This window comes from Molothrus ater, chromosome 18 (genome assembly GCF_012460135.2).
Source record: "Molothrus ater isolate BHLD 08-10-18 breed brown headed cowbird chromosome 18, BPBGC_Mater_1.1, whole genome shotgun sequence".
Taxonomy (NCBI): Eukaryota; Metazoa; Chordata; class Aves; order Passeriformes; family Icteridae; genus Molothrus; species Molothrus ater.
The window spans coordinates 12,897,226-12,919,101 of record NC_050495.2 but is presented as its reverse complement, the minus strand read 5'-3'; the positions used below and the strand labels follow the sequence as shown (position 1 = coordinate 12,919,101).

General features: G+C 57.4%; 1 protein-coding gene across 1 annotated transcript; it reads left to right on the top strand.

Annotated features, from left to right (window-relative positions):
- The first annotated feature begins 936 nt into the window (after nucleotides 1-936).
- On the top strand, nucleotides 937-3,388 carry LIF (LIF interleukin 6 family cytokine). The gene is made up of 3 exons (XM_054516829.1): nucleotides 937-955; nucleotides 2,621-2,799; nucleotides 2,951-3,388. The coding sequence occupies exons 1-3, from the start codon at nucleotides 937-939 to the stop codon at nucleotides 3,386-3,388; spliced, it is 636 nt and encodes a 211-aa protein (XP_054372804.1).
- Nucleotides 3,389-21,876: the final 18,488 nt, after the last annotated feature.

The following is a 21,876-nucleotide window of genomic DNA, read 5'->3' as shown; positions in this document are numbered from 1 at the left end:
AGCTTCAGTTCAGCCCCGGTGAGAAAAAAATACAGAGAAGGACAAAAAAATCCATTTAACCTGTTTTTCACCCAAATCGGGCAGCGAACAGCCCCGCAGTGTCCTGATCCCATGGAGTCCCCAGGAGACCGTGACCCAGCGCCCTCCTGTCTGCTCCAGCACCCTCTGCCCGCTCCAGGCAGGGGACAGCCCCGCCGAGGGAAGGGTTAACCCAGGGGGGGCCGGCCCGGCCTCTCCCCTGGGTGGGTTTGTCCTTTTTCCTGCAGAAAACCCACCCTTTACTGATAATCCTTGTGCCCAAAGGGATGAGCCAGCGGCGGGCTGGGGGACACCGCGGCCACCCCACCGTGACCGAGGAGTGCGGCACCCATCACCCCTTCCCCGCGCCTTCCATCCCTCCAACACCCCAAACAAACCCCAAACCAGACTTTTTTACCTCCTTCATTTTATTGTCTGCTCCGGCAGCCAGCGGGGAAGCCTCGGCCCGGGCAGGGGGACCCGGGGGTGAAAGCGCTCCCGGCTGCTGAGCCACAACCCCGCGGCTCCTCCTCGACACCCCCGAACCCCACGTGCGGCCGCGCACCTCCCCTGGGGGGGCTTCGATTCATCCCTCCCAGCCCACTGCAATTCATCACTTCCCCGAGCCCGCGCGTAAAACAAAGGGCGACACAAAATTCAGTGTAGTGTGTCATCAACTACTTTTCTGAAGTTTATTTCTAAGAATGATCAGGCCCTCCGACTTCCTGACTAGTCAATAGAAACAGCGATACTAGATTCTCGCAGCCTCCCCTCTCTCCTCCCCTCTTCTTACAACACAGGCTGCCCGCCGGACCGGTATATAAACCCCGAGAAGTCCCCCAGTATGAACATGAATTTCTGAAAACTTCCTCTGCCAACACCAATCCCTATTAAGTCGCTCCCGGGACGCGGCTCACAATGAAGTTCGTACCGGCAGGTAAAAAAAAAACAAAAACAAATCGACTTTGGGGATACTATTTCCCCTTCTCCCCCTCTCCCTTTTTTCCTCCCCCTCCCCTCCTTTTGCCGGTGATGCTCGGGTGCAGGCGGGTCCCGGCTGGAAGCGCCGCTGGAGCCGGAGCGGGGCTCCCGCCGCGCTGCGTCCCCCCCGGGATGAGCATCTCTGGGAATTGGCAGCGGGAGCGGAGCGCGGCGCTGGCGCGGTCCAGCCAACATCTGGACACTTATATAACTGGAAATGCTTCCAAGGAAAAAAAAAAATCTCAAGGAGGGGGGGATTTTTTTTTTTATTTTTTGTACTTTTAAATACTTTCCCCCCCCCCACTCCTCCTTATCCTCCTTCTGGGTCTCCCGATGCCCCAAGCCGCTGCCGTGCCGGAGCGGTGGAAGGATGGGGAGGCTGCCAAGTGCAGGAGGGGGGTCGGAGGGAGCAGCCCCCGGCCCAGAAGCCGCTCTGGGGGTCCCACGGGGCAGCTCCCAGCGGGGACTCCCCACCCACCCCGATCCCCGACACACGTGGGGCAGCGCCTGTCCCTGCCCAGCTGTGAATGGGCGGAACAGCGGCCGGGGGGACACAGCGAGAGGGGCTCCTGAGGGGTCAGGGAACTGCATCCCGTGGGGACAGCCGGGGGCGGGAGGGGAGCGGCGGGTCAGGGACTGGAACACGCCCAGGTAAGTCCTGGCCCACCTGGGCAGGGTAAATAAACCGAGGCTTGGATTACCCGGCACCGGCGGCACGTCCGAGGCGCTGACAAGTGCAGGCGACTTCGGCGCTCGTCACGGCCCGGGGACTTCGCCTGGAGCACGGGACCCCCACCCTGCCGGGCCCTGCTGGTGTCATCCAGGTCACCCAGCGGCGGGGACACCCTGGCTCCCTCCCCGAGGTTGCCCAGCGCAGTTGCGGGCTCCAGAGGCGGTTTGGCCTCTCCGAGCAGGGATGGATCCCGCTTTGGGGGGGTCCCGGCGGATCGGGGCTTGCAGCGCCCCGCTCTCAGGAGGGGACGCCGGGGTGACCCAGCTGCCGGAGGCTCAAGGGTCCCCTTGTTCCGCGGCCAGGGATTTCCTGGCTGGAGTCTCTGGCAGCTGCGTCGTCTCTCCCCAGGGCTCCTCGGCGCTGCGCCCACATCTCAGACGGGGAAACTGAGGCAGGCGGTGGGGCCGGGGGCGGGAGGAAGGAGGGAGGGCACGCCGAGAGCAGGTTTCCTTGAGGGAGCCCCGCTGAGTCAGCCGGCCCGGGGTGGGGCCTTGCTCCCGAAGCGCCCGGACCAGGATAACGGAGGAAAAAGCGTCTTGCACGTTTGATTAAACACGACAGGTCGCCACCGGGCCGCTTGCGAAATGTGGGAATGCTGCGGGGCCCCCCGCCGGGAAGGGAGGCGGGGGAGCGCCTGCCGGGGGGCAGGTGAGGGCGACGGCAGCGGGACGGGAGCTGCGGCACGGCCGGGACAGAGCGGGAGGTCTGGGCATTCCGGCTGAGCTGGACTCACGCTCGAGAGGGATGAATCCCTGCTCCAGCTGGACACCCTCCCTTTGGGTGCCTGGAACTGGGATCATCCTGGGTGGATGCACCAGCGGCGGCGTGACGGGCCAGCACCGCCTGGTCCCGGTCCCCTCGGTGACAGCGGCCTCTCTCCCCACACAGGCGTCGTGCCCTTCGTGGCCCTGCTCCTGCTGCAGCGGCGGCCCGTGGCCGGCCGGGCGCTGCTGGTGAGCGGCTCCGGCTGCCCCAGCCACGGCCTGTGCCGCTCCAACGTGCAGGAGCAGACCCGCAGGCAGGTGGCCGTGCTCAACGCCACCGCCCAGGAGCTCTTCAGCCTCTACGTAAGTGGCGCTTGGGGACGGCCGGGGGTCACGGCCGGGGGGGCTGAGCCACAAGTGCGGGAAGGGCGAGGGCTGGGGACACCGCGGGGACGGTGGCAGGGGGACACGGGGGACACGGGGGACACGGGGTGACGCTCGCCTCTCCTCCCAGCTGAAGTGCCAGGGAGAGCCGTTCAGCAGCGAGAGTGACAAGCTCTGCAACCCCGCCGGCATCTTCTTCCCCGCTTTCCGCGTTAACCGGACGAGCGAGAGGAAGGAGGTGATGGTGGCCATGTACAAGCTCTTCGCCTTCCTCAACGCCTCGCTGGGCAACATCACGCGCGACCAGGAGGAGCTCAACCCCACGGCCAAAGAGCTCCTCGAGAGGCTCCACAACACCACCAAGACCACCCGAGGCCTCATCTCCAACCTCACCTGCCTCCTCTGCAAGAACTACAACATCTTCCAGGTGGACGTCAGGTACGGGGACAGCTCCAAGGGCAAGAGCACCTTCAAGAAGAAGCAGCAGGGCTGCCAGGTGCTCAGGAAGTACGTGCAGGTCATCGGCCAGGCAGCACGTGTCCTCCTACCTCATCTCAGCCCCTCATGAGCGCCCGCCCCGCCTACGCTGCCGCTCTGCTGCTGGCCGGCCCCCGCCGCTGCCTCCCCCGTTCCCGCCTTCCTATTTATTACCCGGACCCTGCGCCGGCCCCATCCGCCCTCCGGTAATTTATTGCCCCTTGAGGGGGCGAACGTTGCAGCCCGGAGTGTCCCGGGAAGGGCAGAGCCAGCACCCAGCAGGACGAGGCAGCGCATCTCCGAGGAGCACGGGCTGGTCCCGGGATGTGCCTCAGCCATCCCCGGGCTCCCGCGGGGTGTGGGGAGCCGTGGGGGTGGCGGCAGGGCCGGACTCTGTCCCCCACGGACGGTGTCACCACGGAGAGCACCCGGACAGATGCCCCCGAGCACCGTCTGAAAGCTGTCGCTTCCCTGGAGAAAGGATTGTGAGGAAGGACATTGGGATGCAGGGACGTGGGGACACGCTCCCCCTGCGCATTTCAAGGCTGGGCTCCCCTGCAAGGAGCCCAGCTGAGGGTACTGGTGGCTGTGCTGGCTGGGGCTGGGTCCCACCGTCTGGGACAAGGCCACCTGTGTGGGACAGTCACCCCACTGTGGAGCATCATCCCCCGCGCGGGCACAGCGGGGCACGGAATGTCCTCCACTTTGGAAAAGTGCTTTTCCCTTTGGAAGAGCTCTGAATGTACGAACGACCAAGAGCTGGGCTTTGCATGGCTGAATGCAGCCCTGGCATGGGGGCGTGGGCCAAGGGGACGTGGGGACATGGGACACAGGGACGTGGGGACATGGGACACAGGGACGTGGGGACATGGGACATGGGGACACAAGGACATAGGGATGTGGGACATGGGGACGTGGGACATGGGGACATGGGGACATAAGGATGTGGGACATGGGGATGTGGGACATGGGGACGTGGGACATGGGGACATGGGGACATAGGGATGTGGGACATGGGGACACAAGGACATAGGGATGTGGGACATGGGGACGTGGGGACACGGGGACGAGCCCCAGGCCGGTGGCAGGTGGCGCTGGCTCGCTCCTGGCACCAGGGCAGGCTGTGAGTGTTATTTATTGACTCCGTGGAAAGCCCAGCGTGCACTGAGAGCTGACTATTATAATTTAATTGTTAATAATAATTAATTATTAATAATAAGATTTGTGGTAATATATTGCTGGAACTCTATTTAAGTATTTATTTTTTTTATACTTCTGGCTGTACTTTTTTAAAAATAAACCGATAGAAACAGACTGTATTTGGCTGCTTTTCCTTGGGTGCCTTTTGTGCTCACCCTCAGACACCTCTGCTCCCCCAAGGCACCCTTGGGATTGCTTCAAAACCCCTGTCAGTTCATTCTTTCCTCCCTTCCCACCTGCTATGGTATGGCTGATTGGAAATATATTTTTCCAGGTGGAGGGAGTGTTTAAATTGACTCACCAGCTGCTCAAAAGCACTGGGATGATGTGGGACCATTGTGGTGCAGGGACCATTGTGGTGCAGGGATTGTCCTGGCACAGGGAGCATCGTGGTGTGGGTACCATGGCAGCGTGGGGAGCATCATGGCATGGGCACCATCACGGTGAGGGGACCATCCCCGTGTGTGTGGAGCACCTCGGTGTGAGGAGCCCCACTCTGGCAACCCTGGGAGCTCCTGGGCAAACGGAGAAAGGCTGGGAAGAGGCTGAGGGAGCTTAGTGAGCATGTGCGAGGTGGAGGGGACACACCAGATAAAATCAGAGCCGCTTCCCAGGCTGTGCTGGGAGAGGCTCAGCAGAGCTTTGCTGGGGCCAAGACCACCTAAGGCTGCAGCAGTGGCCGGGTCCTCGCATGGGGCTGTATCGGTTAACAAGAGCCTGATTATACAGAAGACGTTGGAGCAGGATGATGAAATTTTCCTCCTCCTCCTCTGGAGCCCTTGGGCCACTGGCCAAACCTCCCAGGCATGAGACAGCAAGCGGATGAGCTAAGATCCTGTGTGATCATCTCTCGTGTCTCAGAGGAGCCCTGACCTAAAGATCACCACAGAAATTCAGAAGTTGCCCCCTAAGCCCCTCTTCCTCTGCCCTGCAGGGCCATATTTGCCAGTTGTGCCCCCCAGCTCCTATGGGAGGTTTCCTGGCATAGGTTTGACCCCAGACTGGCACTGCCTCATGCCAGTGGCAGCCTTGTGCTGCACCAGTGGTGACAGCAGGGCCAGCAGTGCCCATTTCCAGCCTGGCCCTGCTGCCCCTTGATGGAAGGGGTGAATGCCAAAACAGAACAGGCTCCTCCATCCCACAGCCGAGGCACCCAGGGACATCCCTGGATGCCATGGTGTCTCCCCATGCATGATGTGGATTTCTTCCATCACCCAGCCTGCCACCAGGGAAGGGACCCTGGGTGTCCCCGGTGTCCCTGCCCTGGAGGATGCCCATTTTGGGGTTGCAGCCCATTTGTGGGGCCCGTTTCCTGCCTGCAGTCAAAGCAATACAACCCCCCAAAACACAGGCATGGGGCAGGGCGGCATCATCACTTTAGGATGGGCATGATGCCCCGGGGCCAGTCGTGCAGCACTTGTCACCATGGCTCCCTGATGGTTGTCAGGGTCACCCTGACCCTGCAGCTGGGGACACACAGGTGTCCCCATGGCTATTGTCACCACGGCATTATGTGGCCAACATTTCCTATGCTGGGAAGTCCAAGGCTGCTCATCCAAACGCAGCCTTTCCTTGCGTCAACACCCGCATCTCGTTCCCTCCAGGGATGCGGGGGGTGCCATGGGGTGCCACCAACCCGCCCCGGGCAGCTCGAGGGCTGGCAGGGCCCGGGGGCAGGGCCGGGAGCGGGGCTGGGGACGATGCGAGCGAGGAGCTGTGCACATCTGGATTTCTCACGCTTGCGTTCAACATCCCTCCTCAACCAGATGGCAAAAATAAATAAATAGAATAAATCACAGCCTCCTGACATAAATCGGGAACTCACGCCCCGGCTCTGCGTTTCATGAGTCTCCCTGGAAGACAGTCAAACACAGGCGAGGACAATGGGTTCACTTCTCCCCTGTGTCGGGTCATTCCCAGTTAAGGCTCATTAGCAGCAGGCGGGGGATTAACCCTTCCTTCCCTGGAAAAGCGTGGACAAGCCTCTAAAATTCCCCAAATCGCTTCCTCTACCCTCCCGTGAGGTTTTGGAGTCGGGGCCGGCGGTGGCCCCCGGCTCGTGCCATCGCCCCAGCGAGGCAGGACGCGCTGCTCTGCTCATCCCAGGCTCGGGAGGGATGGAAAGGGCTTTCGATTACCTCAGCCAGCGGCTGATCCCACCCAGCCGGCGCCCCGGGGAAGCGGGCCAGCCCCGCGAGCCGGACCGGGAGCACCGCGAAGGAACCGGCGCTGCGGCTTCCCCAGCGGCACCGGCAGGACCCTGTCAGTGACTCCCCTTCGGCCCCAGGACCAGAGGAACTAGGCTGGCTGGGACGGGAGCCAGGAGGGGCTCCGGGGAGCCATCCCTCGCGATGGGAGCGATGCCCGCGCCCCGATAACGGAGCGGCCTGACCACGGGCCCCGAGCGGCGGGTCAGCGCTGCCTTCGGGGAGCGGGATACGTGAGGAGCTGCTCCTGCCCGCGGTGAAGTCAGTGCCGCTCCTGGGTGTGACTGACTGACCTCAGCCCTTGGCCCCGCGGCGCGGATCATGTGCTGCTGCCTGACGCCGCCGAACCCGGCCGGACGGGCCTGCGCTGCCCCGGGGCCACGGCCAGGCGGGACTTGCCGTCCGCGGGGCAGGTGCGGGGCTGGGGCGCCGCCGGCTGAGCGTCCCCTCCGCGGCGTGACCCGCGCTGCATCCCCGGACCGAGCCGGCGGCAGCATCCCGAGCCGGGCTCACCTCGCCGGCAGAGCCGGGGGTGGCCGTCGGGTCGCTCCCTGAGAGATCCCAGGTGCAGCATCCCGCCTTCCCCCGTGTGCAGCCAGGCTGGGGTCGGCCCCACTGGTGCCCACTGCAGAGCCCCTTCCCCATCCAGCGGCGCCCCCAAGGCTCGGCACGGGCCAGACGCGTTTGGCTGGTGACCATGCCCCCAGCAGGTCCCCAGCCGGGTCCCCGAGGACGGGAACATCGCATCCCGAGGGCCGGCTGGAGGCTCCAACCCGGGCTGGCCGGCGGCCCGAGCACGCAAAGCAGAGCCGAGCCCATCTGAAACGCATTCGGGCACTGTTGCTGCAATAGCAGATGCTCCTGCGGGTCGCCGGCCACATCACAGCCCGGCAGAGCGGGAACCGCACGCTCACATGGGAAGAAACAGTTCTTGTCCCATACGGCTCGAACTCCTAACTGGGGACCAACCGTGACAAATAAACAAGACAATGGGCTGGAGGCGAGACGAACGCAACCTCTGTCGCAGGACCCGGCTCCGAGAGCCGCCCCCGTGCCCAGCAGGGGACCTGGCACAGGCCCGCAAGAGCCGGGGGGGGGACAGGGGGCAGGATTCGGACCCCCGGCAGAGCCACTCTCTGTGTGACACCGCTGGAGCTCGGCGCTGGCTCGGGAGCAGGATGACACATCCCCAGTGGTCCCCCGAGACCCCTGTCGGTAGCTTTGCTCAGCAAGTGTTCAGTCTCGTTTGGAGCGGGGTCAACTCCAGCCCTGTGGAGCTGCTGGAGCGGCCTCTCCTTGCTGCATCCCAGCCTGGGGCTGGCCTGGGGACCCCCGCACGGGGCTTAGGGACCCCTCTCCCTCGGGGAGGGGATGCTTCGGGCTGTCTTGGAGCGACGGGCGGGGCCAGCCCCGGGGATCTGATAGCGCGGTTATCTCGGCGCAGCTATCGCCCTCTAACAGAGACTGGGGCACTTCCGCAGCCCTGGCTGCACTTGGCACCGATGGAGGAGCTCGACAAAGTGCTCCGTGCCCTGGCCAGACCCTCAGCATGCAGAACACCCGGACATCAGTGCCCAAAAGGGAGTGAACATCCCGGCTCTTCTGCCCCTGCTCTGCTCGGGTCTCGTGGGATGTGGAATCTGCCTTGAAGACTGAGCCCAAAGCCCAAAATTCAGCAGGACCTGTGAGATCGAAGCTGTTTGAGACACATCTGCTTAACAAGGCATTTCAGATGGCCTGAACCTACACAATTCCTGGCCCTGAGGAGGAAATCAGGACTCAGGGGAAAGATCTCACCTTAGCAAAGGGAGGGCACTTTGTGATGTGGCAAGGGTGAAGAGATGGGAAGAAAATTGTTTGGAAGCAAATCCCAAGCAGGCTCCCAGAAGAGCAGGCAACACTGGGAGAGATCCATTAGGATGGCAGGGATGGTGGGGAAGGACCAGCCCTGGGACTAAGCAGGAGCTGTGGCAGGTCCCCAGGCTCCTTGGAGCCAGGGCTGCAGAGAGGGCACATGCCACTGAAGGTCCCTGTACCCCTCCCTACTGCTCCAGCTGGTGGCCTCCAGCCCTGCAGGGCACACAGGGCTGTGCCACATTTGGCTGCACATCAGTGCAGCTTTGGGGGAAGATGAGCCCCTGCTGTCCCTTTTCCCACTAAAACTAAATCAGGGAGTCAGAAAAAGGAGTGGAGAGTCCTGGAGAAACAGAGGAAAGGAAAGAAGAGGTTCCTCTCAATATGAAGGGGAGAGGGACAAGAGCTCTGGCTGAGACTGATGGGTCTGACCCTGCTCTTTGCTCTCCCCACACTCTCCAACCCCAGGGCACAGCAGCACTTCCAGCCCAGTGGCACCACAGGGGAAGAGGGGGGACACTCTCACTTAAAACTGAGGATGTCCCACCTTTATTTCCCTGCTTCAGGCTTCATCCAACACCAGCAAGACCCCTCTGCTGAGGACCCCCAGCCCATGCCTGCAGCAAGGCAGGGATTGAGCCCTGATGGGCACTTTGGGTACCCCACTGAACGGGACTGCACCTCCCACACCTGGCTGAGCTCACCACGAGGATGCCAAGCTTCCCCCCTGGCCTTCAGGGCATCTGGGACAGGTTTTAGGGCCAGAAGAGTTGACATGTTCATTTATTACAGCAGAATGAAGTGCTACCTGGCCTGGGTCACGCTCCCCTCTTGTTTCCTAAGAAAACAAGGTGTGCGTGCAATCCCGCCGGGCGAGCGTGTGCGCGCCTGTGGCTGCCAACCACATTTGACTAAGGGCCCGAGGCTCCAGAGATAGGAAGTTCCTACACGTCTTGTGAAGACAGGAGAGGGAGAGGAGCAAGCTCCAAATGAGGCCCCACGGCAGCAGCATGAACCCAGCCCTTAAAAGCAACTGGAGATTCTCCTCCTCTGCAGCCGGGCACTGTGAGGCACAAACCTGCTCCTAGAAAGATTTCTCCTTGCTTTTTCCCCAGCCTGGCATTTCCCACATGGGCTCTGCTGTTGGGGCAGGAAGGACAGCCATGGGTGGGTGAAGTCTGTCTCTTCCTGGCAGCCCTGGTGAGATGCCTGCCAGGCTCTGGGATGGGGATTTCCACGCGGAAGCTGTGGTCACCCCACCTTGGTGTTGCCAAATTGTGCTGGCAAACACCTCACCTTGGTGCTGCTGTGTGTCAGCCTGCTGTGGGCCAGCATTGGCTCTCTGAGGTGAGGGAGAGACCTCTCTCATCACCCTGGGCTCACAGGTCAGCCTGACACCTTTGGTCCTATCACCCCAGCACCACTGGTCACCATTATCCTGACACCATCAGCCTCCATCACCCTGACACACTGGTCCACATCATCCCAGCAATCACCAGCATCAGCTCCCACCACCCCAGTACCATCAGTTCCCAGCACCCCAGCAGGACCAGTCCCCACCACCCCAGTACCACAGGTCCCCACCACCCCAGCACCACCAGTGTCCAGGACACCAGGAGCTGCAGCCCCTCAGGATTTACCAATCCCTAGGGACAAAGTGAAAGACTTTCTCCTTTCCTAACACTGCTGTAATTAATGTTAACGCTTCCCTTGCTGCCTCCAGCACCCTGGGCAGAGTGGCCCAGCCCAGCTCCCGGTGCCGGCGGGGAGAGCTCCGCAGTCCGACCCTGGGCGCATCCATATCCTCGCATGCTCGCCTTGCAGCCAAGCCCTGGAGGAAACAAGCCCCAGCTGTGCCTCTTCACAGCTACTGTGACCGGGCTTTTCCCCCAGAAGGCCTGGGCCGAGCAGCGGGAGGGACCTGCCCCACCGTGCCGGAGCTGGGGCAGAACGAGCTGCACTCGGTGGATTGGAGGCGCAGGGTGCAAGGGCTCCTCGCTCCCCGTGCGACAGCCCCGACCTGCCTCACCACGGCCTGTGGAAAGCCGGGATAAGACAGGTCCCATCCGCGTCCTCGGGGCCGGTTCCGCAGCAGGGCTGTGTTTACATGTCCCCGTGCCGGCCCACATCTGTGTTTATGTGTGTGTTTCCGTACGGGTGCGTGTGGCTCCGTGTGTGTGGCGGGGTTTCTGGGTGTGTACGGGTGTCTCTTCGCGTCGGGCTCTCAGTTAACCTCTTAGAAAATGAAAACAAGCCTGGAAGCCTGGCAGCTGTTGCCGAGCCCCGCTCCAGCGCCGCTTCCAGACAGACGGTAACCGCAGGTCTGATGACCGAGCACACACACGCTTCCCTTCGGGCCTTCTTAATTGCGCCGTCAGATATTCTGAAACAAAGGACATTAAAGACTAAACTGATAGCAATAAATATGTCACGGGAGCAACGGGAGGCAGGCAGCTCCCTGGGCTGCTGGGGACCGGCAGCAGGGAGGGAGAATGGGATCAGGAGCTGCAGGAACTGTGGGCAGGAGACCAGGCTTGGTCAGGGCTCTGCTGAAAGTTGGGTGGGCATTGGCAACGCCGCTGACCCCGGGAGAGGCCTGGGAACGCTCCAGCACAGACGGGCTGGATGGCCACGTTGGATTTCTCATGGAAACTTGTGTAGGTTCTTGCCAGGTCCCAGGATTTTTTTTTTCCCTTGTCTTTGCCCAGATTTTCTCTAAGCAGCTCCTCTGATTCCCTCCAGCTGCCTGCACACGAGCACTGCAGCAAACGCCTGGAGAGAGGTGGGAGGAGGGATGCCACCCTCTCCCAGTGGGCACATGGCTGGTGGCACCTGAGGGCACTACTGGGCACAGATCTGTTTGCCTGCAAAGGTGTCAGCACCAGTTTAGGGTCTGAGCTGGATGGAGACCACCAAAATGGTGCTCGAGGGTGGGATGGGGGAGCACTGGGAAGCCGAGCTGGTGCAGGCAGGCTTTAGACCAGAGATGAGCAGGACCTGGCAGCAATTTTGGCAGTGGCTGGCAGAGCATGGGAACCACTCTTCCACCAGCTGCCAGCTCATGGGATGAGGTGATCACTTTGAGAAAGCCCTGACCCAGCACGGGAAACAGCCTGGCAGAGGGGCAGGAAAAGCCCAGTGCCTGCTGAGTCTGAGAAGGTGGAATGGGAGGAGCAGGGGATGTGCTGGAGCGGGGCAGAGCAATCTGCTGTCCACCACTGGAGGGTACCCTCCAGGGCCTTGACCATAGCAGGAGACATTCAGGAGAGATCTTCCTGATTTTCCAGGATTGCTGCCTGTGCAAGAGCCCCAGGAAGAGACAGGACAGGGATGCAGAGAGGCAGGAGCCTCACTCCCACGCAGGAGCTGCTCACTGCAGCATCTCCAAGCTTCACTCCCCAGTTCCACAGACTTTCTCCCAGACTCAGCTTCCCAGCTGGGATGTGCAAGCAGCTCGGTTGAGAGAAGATGGAAGCAAGAGTGGCTCGGACACGGCAGGATGAGGGGTTGAATTCAGGCAGCAGAAAGGCTTTGCTGGGCTAAATCCCTCCTGGAGCCAGGAGGTTTTTTGGCGTCCTCACAGCGGTGTCCAGCCTATTGTGGGAAAGCACTGAGTGCCGGTCCCAGCGCTGGAGGCAGTGTCACAGGGGGAGCGCTGTGGAACCAAGGCACTTCTGGCTGAAAAACATCTTTCCATAACCACAAGAGAGGAGAGAGCCAGCTGGGCAGAAAACACAGGCAGGGCAGTTCCCTAGAAATATCCAAACACCTCCAGAAAATAACCTGAGGTAGCAACTGTCCCCAGCCCCGCGGCTGGATTAATCCCGTTTATATCTGTGAAATCCCCGGCTCTCCCAGCTCTGCTATTCCACTCTTCTGGCGCAATTCCTGCCACTTTCCTCGGGCGCTGATCCAAAAGGCAGCTGGGTGTCCCTGCGGCGCCCGCAGCCTTTTTGCTGATGGGCACTTTGTGGGGCAGCTTCCCTTCCCGGGAGCCGGAGGGGAAGGAAGCGCGGCCGGCGGGGCTGGCAGTGACCCGTGGCGCTGCCACGAGTGGCTCGACGTGCGGCCGCCACTTCCGCTGCTCGGAATTGCGAAGCCGCTGCCTCGGGGCGCTGCAGGCTGGCAGGGAGGGACGGGCCAGGGCCACCTGCCATTCCCGCCGGGATGTGATGGGTGCCAGAGGCAGGCGCAGCCCCGCGGGGTCAGCCCGCAGCTCCCGATGCCGTGTGCTGGGAGAGAGCCAGACCTGCCACCGGCTGCTGCTGGCACAGGGAACCTTCAGGTGCTCAGCCTGGTCTGGAGCCCAGGAATTTGGTCCAAGTATGGGGCAGCCCCCAGGAGAAAGGCAGGAGGGAGGCACTCTGTGAAATCCTGCAGTTCACTGGAGTTTGAGCATCTCTCAATCCCAGCTGCAGCTGCTGTAGGGTCCATACTGGGACCAGTGGTATTTAGGATCTGCATTAGTTACATAGAGGGAGGGATGGAGGGCATGTTCAGCAGGTTTGCAGATGACACTGGGCTGAGCAGTGACACACCCAAAGAACAAGGCCATCTAGAGGGACCTGGGCAAGCTGAAGCAGTGGGTCCATGGGAATATCCATGTGGTTTAATAGAACCAAGTTCTGCTGCTGCACCTGGGTTGGGCAATCCCTGGGATCAGTTCAGGCTGGGGATGAAGGGATCAAGAGCAGCTCTGAAGAGAAGCACTTTGGGGTGCTGGTGGGGGAGGGCTGGCCATGCCCTGGCTGTGTGCACTGGGATCCAGACACCCCCCATGCCCTGGGCTGAGCCCCCAGTGTGGACAGTGAGGGGGGGATTCTGCCCCTCTGTCCCGCTCAGGTGAGACCCCACCTGCAGAGCTGCCCCAGCCCTGGGGCCCAGCACAGCAGGGATCTGGAGCTGCTGGAGCCAGTCCAGAGGAGGCCACTGGAGATGCTCCAAGGGCTGGAGCCCCTCTGCTGTGAGGAAAGGATGAGAGAATTGAGATTATTCCTCCTGGAAAAGAGAAAGTTTTGGGGTGACCTAATTGTGGCCTTGCAGTTCCTAAATGGAACCTACAAGAAAGACTTTTACAAGGATGACAGGACAAGGAGGAATGGCTTCCCACTGCCAGAGGGCAGGGATAGGTGGGATGTTGGGAAGGAATTGTTCCCTGTGAGGCTGGGGAGGTCCAGACAGAGGGTGCCCAGGGAAGCTGTGGCTGCCTCTGGATCCCTGGCAGTGCCCAAGGCCAGGCTGGATGGGGCTTGGAGCAGCCTGGGACAGTGGGAGGTGTCCCTGCCCATGGCAGGGGGTGGAATGGGATGGGCTTTAATGTCCCTTTCAACTCAAACTATTCTGTGATTCTGTGAGAAGAGCAGAGGAGACTGTTTGATGCTGCCCACCCTTGATGCAGGAGACAGCCGAGATCCATGAGGATCCTTCCTGGCTGTGTGCCACGCTGGGAAGAGGAAGGAGAGGGGCAAGGCAGCTTCTCATTGAGTCTCAGTGGGAAAGCACCAGGAATCAGAGCACTTTGGACAAGGGGAAACCCAAGGTTCTCCCCGACCTTTGCTCATTCATGTCCGTGGGTGAGACATCCCGACATGCCAGGGAAATCACTCCACTGCTCCCTGGCCCATCACGGAGCAGACTGCGGCCCCGCAGTCCCACGCAGCCTGGCTGTTCCCATATCCCCCTCCTTCTCCCCCAGGTGAGCCTCTGAGAAGGAACTTCCCACCAAGAACAGACTTGCCTTGCTCCCAGCGAAGGGAATCTGTACCCTCACTTGGCTTAGGAACTCACTGTTACTCAGAAGGGATCCAACTTTCTCCGTAAGCTCCTGCCTGGCGAGGGGCAGCTGCCGGGCCTGGCCTCCTCTTCCTCCCGGCCCACGCAGGTGGGAGAAGTGCCTGGCACAGAGCTCCCGCTTTCCTGAGCAAAGGAATGTTCCTTGGCTGTGGGAGCAGCAGCAGGAGAGCAGGTGGGCTCCCAGGAATGAAGTGTTTTTCCCTCCTGCCATGTCCTGGAAGCAGAGGCTGGAGCCAGGGGAGTGTTATCACCCTCCTTCACCTGTTGTCTTCTTCAGAAAATAGCACAGATAAGGCTCAAAAGCCACAATTCAGTGTGGCTCCTGAGTATCCTCACACAAATCCTACTGAGGTAGCTTTTCAACAGAAACCAAGTTTCAGAGGAACTGGAAATAGAGAGCAAAACCACCTGAACATGACCCATAACTCAGCCCCCCAGTGATTCCCATCTCATTCCATCTTTGCTCCAGTGCCATACACCAAACCATCTTCTCTCATGTCCACCCCATGAGCCAGCCCAAGGCAGGCTGTGCTCACCCAGGGAGTCCCTACACAGCTCCCAGGAATGCTGCTCACACCACAGGATTCATGGGGATCAGTGCTAATCTCCAGACTCACTAAACCCAAAGAAAGTGACTCTTTGTTTCTCAAAAAATCTGCAGAAATACTGAAATCAGCAAAATCCTCGTCCTTCCTGCACCAGTAAGCGATGGCTAAACATTATTCTGGATCAAAGGAAGATGGGAAGGGCCAGATCAACCTAAAGCCCATCCAGCCCATGTCTGCCTCCAGCAGTAACTCCCAACAGACGCTCCAGAGGAAGGTGCAAAGCCTCCTCAGTGCACAGACACAAAATATTGTGCCTGAGCAGGACTTCTGATCATCCCCCACAGGGGCACAGGAGCAAGTCCAGAGGTTTTGCTGGCTAAGACCAGTGGGATGCAGGTGGGATCCACAGCAGCTCATTCAAAAACCAGTGTTAGTGGGGGAGATGTCCCTCTGCAGATAACAGAGAGAGGGATGAAAGGCTTCCTTCAGTGATTCAAAAGGAGAGCCTGTCTCCACTCTGAATCATCCTAGGAAAGAGCTGATCTCTCTTCATCAACCAAATACGGAGTTTAAGACCGTTGGCCTCCAGTCAGAGATCTCAAACATCTCAAATTGGAGTGGGTGCACCAACAGAAAGGGTTTCAGCTTCAGCAACATCCCTCCATATGCACCTCTCTTTGATGCCTCCCTCAAATACCAAATGTCACCACTAAGGTGCAGATCACAGGAGAAAGTGAGATGGCCCCCAGCAGACGGCTGAATTTAGGGAAAATTAACTTCCCAAAGCCCTGCTTCACAAGGCTCTCCAGTGATATTCTGGACTAATAAAGGAAACTCCTCACAGAAATCTACACAACATCAGATATGGCAGAGAAGTATCTGTTGAGGGCACCTTGAAGAACTGAACTCTGTCAAATCACTCCTGGCTGGCAGAGTTGTGACCTCAGGAGAGTCACTTCCACTTTGAATTTCAGCTTCTCCTTCTTTATAGTGGGTGTAAAGCTCATAGAATTGCAGAATAATTTGGGTTGGAAAGGACCTGAAAACTCATCCTGACCTGAAAACTCACCCCCTGCCATGGGCAGGGACACTTTCCACTAGGTAAGGCTGCTACTAGGTTGCTCCAAACTCCTCCCAACCTGACCTTGGGCACTTCCAGAGATCCAGGGGCAGCCCCAGCTGCTCTGGGCATCCTGTGCCAGGGACTCCCCAGCTTCACAGGGAATAATTCCTGCACAGTATCCCACCTACCCCTGCCTTCTGACAGTGGGAAGCCATTCCCTGTGTCCCATCCCTCCCTACATGAGATGTTCAACCTCCTTTACAGAGAACCTTGTGACCTGCGGATGCAATAGGTGCTGATGGACTCATGGAATTACTAATGGAAAACAGAGGAAATAGCAGCTGAAAACCCCCAGCCTGCCCACGGGCAGCGTTTTTCCTGCCACAGTGATGCACAGGGGGCTGCTGGTGACAGCAGCAGAGCCCCTGTGATGTAACACTGCCAATGCCCCCGAGCTCCCCCGGCTCCGTGCGAGGATCCCGGCAGGTCTGAACAGGAGCCACGGCGCCCTCAGTCCCACACAGCACCCTCAGCCCGGCACCGTGAGCAACGAGGAGCTCGTGGAGAGGCTTCAAAGGTGCCCTGACATCAGCAAAGCCACAGGTCTGGCCAGGCGCAGCTCCTCCTGGAGCCATTATCAAAGCACTTGAGTCACGGAGCCGCGCTGACCCGTCACTGCCTTTGTCCGGCGTGGAAGGATGCCCAGGCGGACAGATCTGACTCTCACAGCTCGTTCCCCTGCCCAACAGAGCTTCTTACACAGCACGCTCTGTTGCTGGGCTATAGGGAATTTTTGTCCTGGTTTTCTTGACGTGATCCTTTTCAGAAAGAAAACCCTGACTCATGAAGCCGTGACGTTGAATGTGCTGCTGTGTAAGGCCTGACACAATGAGACACTTGGCACCCGCTTGCTCTGAGCCTGGCCAAGGGGAATATATGCATTTTTAAGAACTGAATATCCTAATTTTTTACTTTTAAGGAATAGGGAAGCCTTAGCAATGCTGTAGCAACGAGGGTCACCCAAACACAGTCAATGTCTCCCACTGGAGAGTTAAAAAAGCGAAATGAAAAAATAATGGTTTTCCCTTTGCTTTTGCAATCAGTGGCCAAATATGCTGCTGCTCTTCCGGAATGAGCAGCTGCCAATTCCAGAGGAGAAAATCTCTTGTAGCCAAGTAGCTCAGCTCCTACATTCTCTCCAAGAGCCTGGGAAAAAGGAAAGGCGGCCAGCCAGTCGGCTAAATAATTTTTGGAAATAAGTAGGTAATGGCCCTCCAACACACCACTGCCATGGCAAGCTTACTTGCAGGCTGACGTCTTTTTTTAAAGCAGAAAATTGACACATCCATGTCAAATCCTTAGATCTCCTTTGCAGAAGCACTGTGAGTTGACTGTGGGTCAGATTTCCAAGTCACCAAAAGCTTTAAAGTACACAAAGCTTCCCCAAAATGAACACATGCAGCAAAGTATACTTGGATGAGCCCATCTGGCCTTAGCTAAAATGTACTGAAATACTGGGAGTTGGGGATTTTTTTGGATATTCCTGCTCCAAGGCTTCCAGTTAAACTCTCTGTGCAGCTTTTTGAAAATAGAAAGAACACAGTGTCAGGCAACTGGCCTGATTCCTTTATTATTTCAGTGTAATTCCAGTACTTCAGCAGGGAAACCAGGTAACAACCATCAGGAATGGGAAATATTTGATTGTACAGGCAGCTCAGCCGTGCCTGGATGTTCTGCTTGCCAGCATCTCCCAGGTGCTGAAGCATGCACTGATTTGCCATGGAATAACACCAAATTTTTTTCCGGGGAGTTTTTGTGCTGTGCTATAGGCTCTGGCTCCTCTTGAGCTTGGTCAATGTGGAGGTTTGGGCCAAAACTAGAGGTCCTTGGGGTCCCTGCCCCATGGATAATTCCCCTTCCACCCTCATCAGCTGTTGGCAGTGAGGGTCAGGGAAAGACTCTGGATGAAAACTAACCCAACCCATGGGAAGCTGATCCAAGCTTTCAGGAGAACACACAGGTTGTAACTACCTGTGCTGTCCCTTCCCAGCCCATTCCTTCAGGGACACAGCTGGGAGTCACCAGAGCCCTGCTGATGTGGGACTGTGTGCTTCAGGAGGAATGAACAACAAGTGATGGCCTTCAATGGATAGGATCCAGTCTTCAGTTAATGGCAGGGAAGATACTGGGACTGGAAGATGGAGATTAACTTCCACAGTGAGATCCCACCTGCAGAGCTGCCTCCAAGTCCCAGCACAAGGAGAACATGGAGCTGCTGGAGCCAGTCCAGAGGAAACCAAGGAGATGCTCCAAGGGCTGGAGCTGCTCTGCTCCAGACCCAGGCTGGGAGAGCTGGGAGTGCTCACCTGGAGAGGAGAAGGCTCCAGGGACACCTCAGAGCCCCTTGTAGGGCCTAAAGGGGCTCCAGAAGAGCTGGAGAGGGACTGGGGACAAGGGATGGAGGGACAGGACCCAGGGAATGGCTCCCACTGCCAGAGGGCAGGGATGGATGGGATATTGGGAATCAGGAATTGTTCCCTGGCAGGGTGGACAGGCCCTGGCACAGGTGCCCAGAGCAGCTGGGGCTGCCCCTGGATCCCTGGCAGTGCCCAAGGCCAGGCTGGAATAACCTGGACTGGTGGAAAATGTCCCTGCCCACGGCAGGGGGAGGAGTAGGGTGAGCTTTAAGGTCCCTTTCCATGAAAACCATTTTGTCATTCTGTGCCTGGAGAGCTGCAGCAGAGAACAGCTGGAGATGTGTGAGCAGAGTTCAGCATGTTTTTGCATGTAGGTTTTTGCATGTAAGCAGAAGCTCCTTCACTCTGGAATTATTGGTTATTAATGGAGCTGCATCCTGCAGTGCTGTTTTAATAACATTGAGGAAGCACTTGGAAACATCCAACAGATCAAACCCCTGTAACAAAGTTCCTGCAAGGGGCTCCTGCGATGGCTCCTGCCCCAAAGGCCAGCACTCCCTCTGTGGGGAAAGACTGGGAGGGAGGGAGTCCTTCCCTAAACCTCTGAGTGTCCCCACACTGCAGGGTCTCCTGCATCCCAGCACTGCTCCTCACCCACAGGCACATGCAGCTTCGATTTTCTGTCTAGAGTGAACTTTTAAGGAAGAGTATTGAGGGACAAAAAGCAACTGTCCCCCTGATTCTCCTACAAGGCCCTGACCCGTGGCTGTGCCTCGACCACCTGCTCGGGCTGACATTCAGGGAGCTGAGGCTGGCAGAGGCTTGGGCACATTCTAGCCAACTCCAAATGCCAGTTTTGTTTTCTGGAGACACCATTTTTCTGTGTTTTACACAGTCTTACCCTCTGTTACTGAAAAAAAGGTCTGTGTGTGATTCAAGGTCAATCCACTGCACAAAGGACTTGGTTTCCTGTTATCAAGCCCAGACTTTCATCACAGTAAACATCCCCTCGTTTCACGTCCTGTAGAGAAACGCAAGTACCATGAACACAATATAGCATGACATGCCTGGAAAAGAAACCAGTACCTTGTATCTGCCTCCCACATCCCCCTTCTCTCTCTGGTGTTTGCCCAAAGCCTTCCAGGGCTGGGCTGGGTGCTTTTCTTATAAACAGCCACAAACCTTCCTGAAGGACGTTAATTCATAGAATTGTGAACGGTTTGGTTGAGAAGGGACCTTAAAGCCCATCTCATCCCACCCCCTGCCATGGGGACACCTTCCACTATCCCAGGGTGCTCCAAGCCCTGTCCAACCTGGCCTTGAACACTTGAGGGATGTGAGTGCTGAATGCACTGATCACAGCCAGGCTATTTGCATTCCTGTTTTCCCAGTGTGCAGCCAGCTCCCCAGGCAGGTATTCACACCATCAGCCAATGGATTCTGCAGTAGAACAGTGGGTCATTGATGCTCTGGGAAATGCCAAACAGGCCTGTCTGGCACATGGACACCCAGGGCGGTGTTTCCTATGGAAAACTGTGAGCCTTCGGAATCTCAGCCTCCGCTTAAAGGAAAGATCTACAGGCCAACCAGACTTAAATTAGCCTTGGAAACTCATTCTGGAAAATGTGCCAGCTCAGATGCAAATCCCTCTTACTTACCTCGTGATGACAACAAAAGCCTGGTGAAAATTTTACTCATCCATTAACAGAAAAGACCTTGCCCGGTGACACACGTGGGTGGGATTCCAGCAGGGTGACATTGCTTTTGGCATGAGGGCCCTGGCCCCCAAGAATGGCAGCCCTGTGGCATGACAAATGCAGGCCACAGCCACATACCTTACCTGCTGACTCAAGGGGAAGAATGCAGAACCTACAAAAATTAAACTTCCAGCCAAAATCCCGAGATGGTAATCTCACAGAACAGCCCCTGAGGTAAAAGATTGATGATTAGAATTACACTCAGGAAAACACTGGTTGATTTCTAAACACCTTCAGAGCAAGTTATAGCCAAGACATTCCACTGGGGTCACTTCCTAAATCCACTGGAGGGAAAACATGAGCGTTCAGCTCACTGGGACAGCGATTTTTTGTTTCACCACCATGGATAGAGGCCCCTCCATGCCCCATGAAAATCAATGGCAGAACTCTCCTGGTTTTAGCATGAACTCATTTTCATTTCTCCTCCTCCTGGTCGTGTTTCTCCTCTCTGCCATATCTCCAAAACTGAAACAGCAACAGCAGTGATCAGATCAGACGACTTTCTAGATCACACACAGCCATGGAAATCCCAAAAGAATCCTCTGGTTTCAGGTGAAAACCAAATGCTGATACCTGTCCACCTGCTTCCCGCACAGCCCCTGGGGCTGGGGTAATTTTCTTGTTGAGGACAGGCTATTTAAGGAAGTGGTTGAGACGATGCGTTTTCTGTTTGACTCCAGTTTGACTTTCAGTTTGAAACCAAAAGAGTGCTCTTGTTAACCGCAGTCCCAGAAAGAAGGAAGGATTTTCAGAAGCCCAACTCACCTGGCTGTAGATGGGCAGGTTGAGGATATCCACATCACAGTGACTGAAGAGCCTGTGGTCGCGATAAACGAGAACAGGTTCCCTTTCTTTGCTGGCTTTCTGAAAAACCCTGGGGAGCATTCGCTTTCTCCTTACAGAATGTTCCTAATATTCAGGTTTTTTTAAGCAGCTTTTAATCTTAATTGCTGTTGGGATCTTTGGGTGATCAAAGGGAGGATGGCTGTGATTCTTTGTATTACTCAGGGCTGCATTAGCACCGGGATCACATATTCATTTATTTTGGTTGAGGAGGTAACAGTCTCCTTTCACTGCACGCACACAATTACTGTAAGCATGCAGGGGACTTGCCAAATGATGCATGAGGGGAGGAGGAGAATCTTTGAAGAAAATTGTTCAAACGTAATTTAGTTCACTAATTGGCAAGGGACCGTTACTAACGAATCGCTTCTGTTTTATGTCAGTAGTGAATCAGGTTGATCATGTGTAACATACATTAAGTCAGTTAATGAGTATTAACTAGAAATGCAACCGAAACACAAGAAAAAGGGTTTTTCACCTTTAACTAGCCAAGCAGAATCACCAACAAATAAAAGGATATGTGTAAGTGCCTTAGATGATTCCAATCTAAAGTGGAAAGACTTTTCTTAGAAACTGAGGGCAACCACAAGCGGGGAAAAAAAATCAGATGCTTACTGTGGCACTTCATCATCACTTGCTTTACTTCTAACCAAGCCTGAAATGAAAATGACTAAAAGTCATTACCATAAAATAGCTGATTAGAACCCCTTGTGAACTGAGACAGTGAGTCCTGGCCCTGGCTATGAGACCAGGGCATCACAAGGCCAGTGAAGGCGTGTGTTGACCTGGTGGTGGCTGGGTGTGCACTTTCCCTGGGGGCAAGGACACTTGGCACCCCCCAGCCTGCATCAGACAGGCTGATGTGCCCCTAACCCTTGGGAATCACATGGAGAGCAG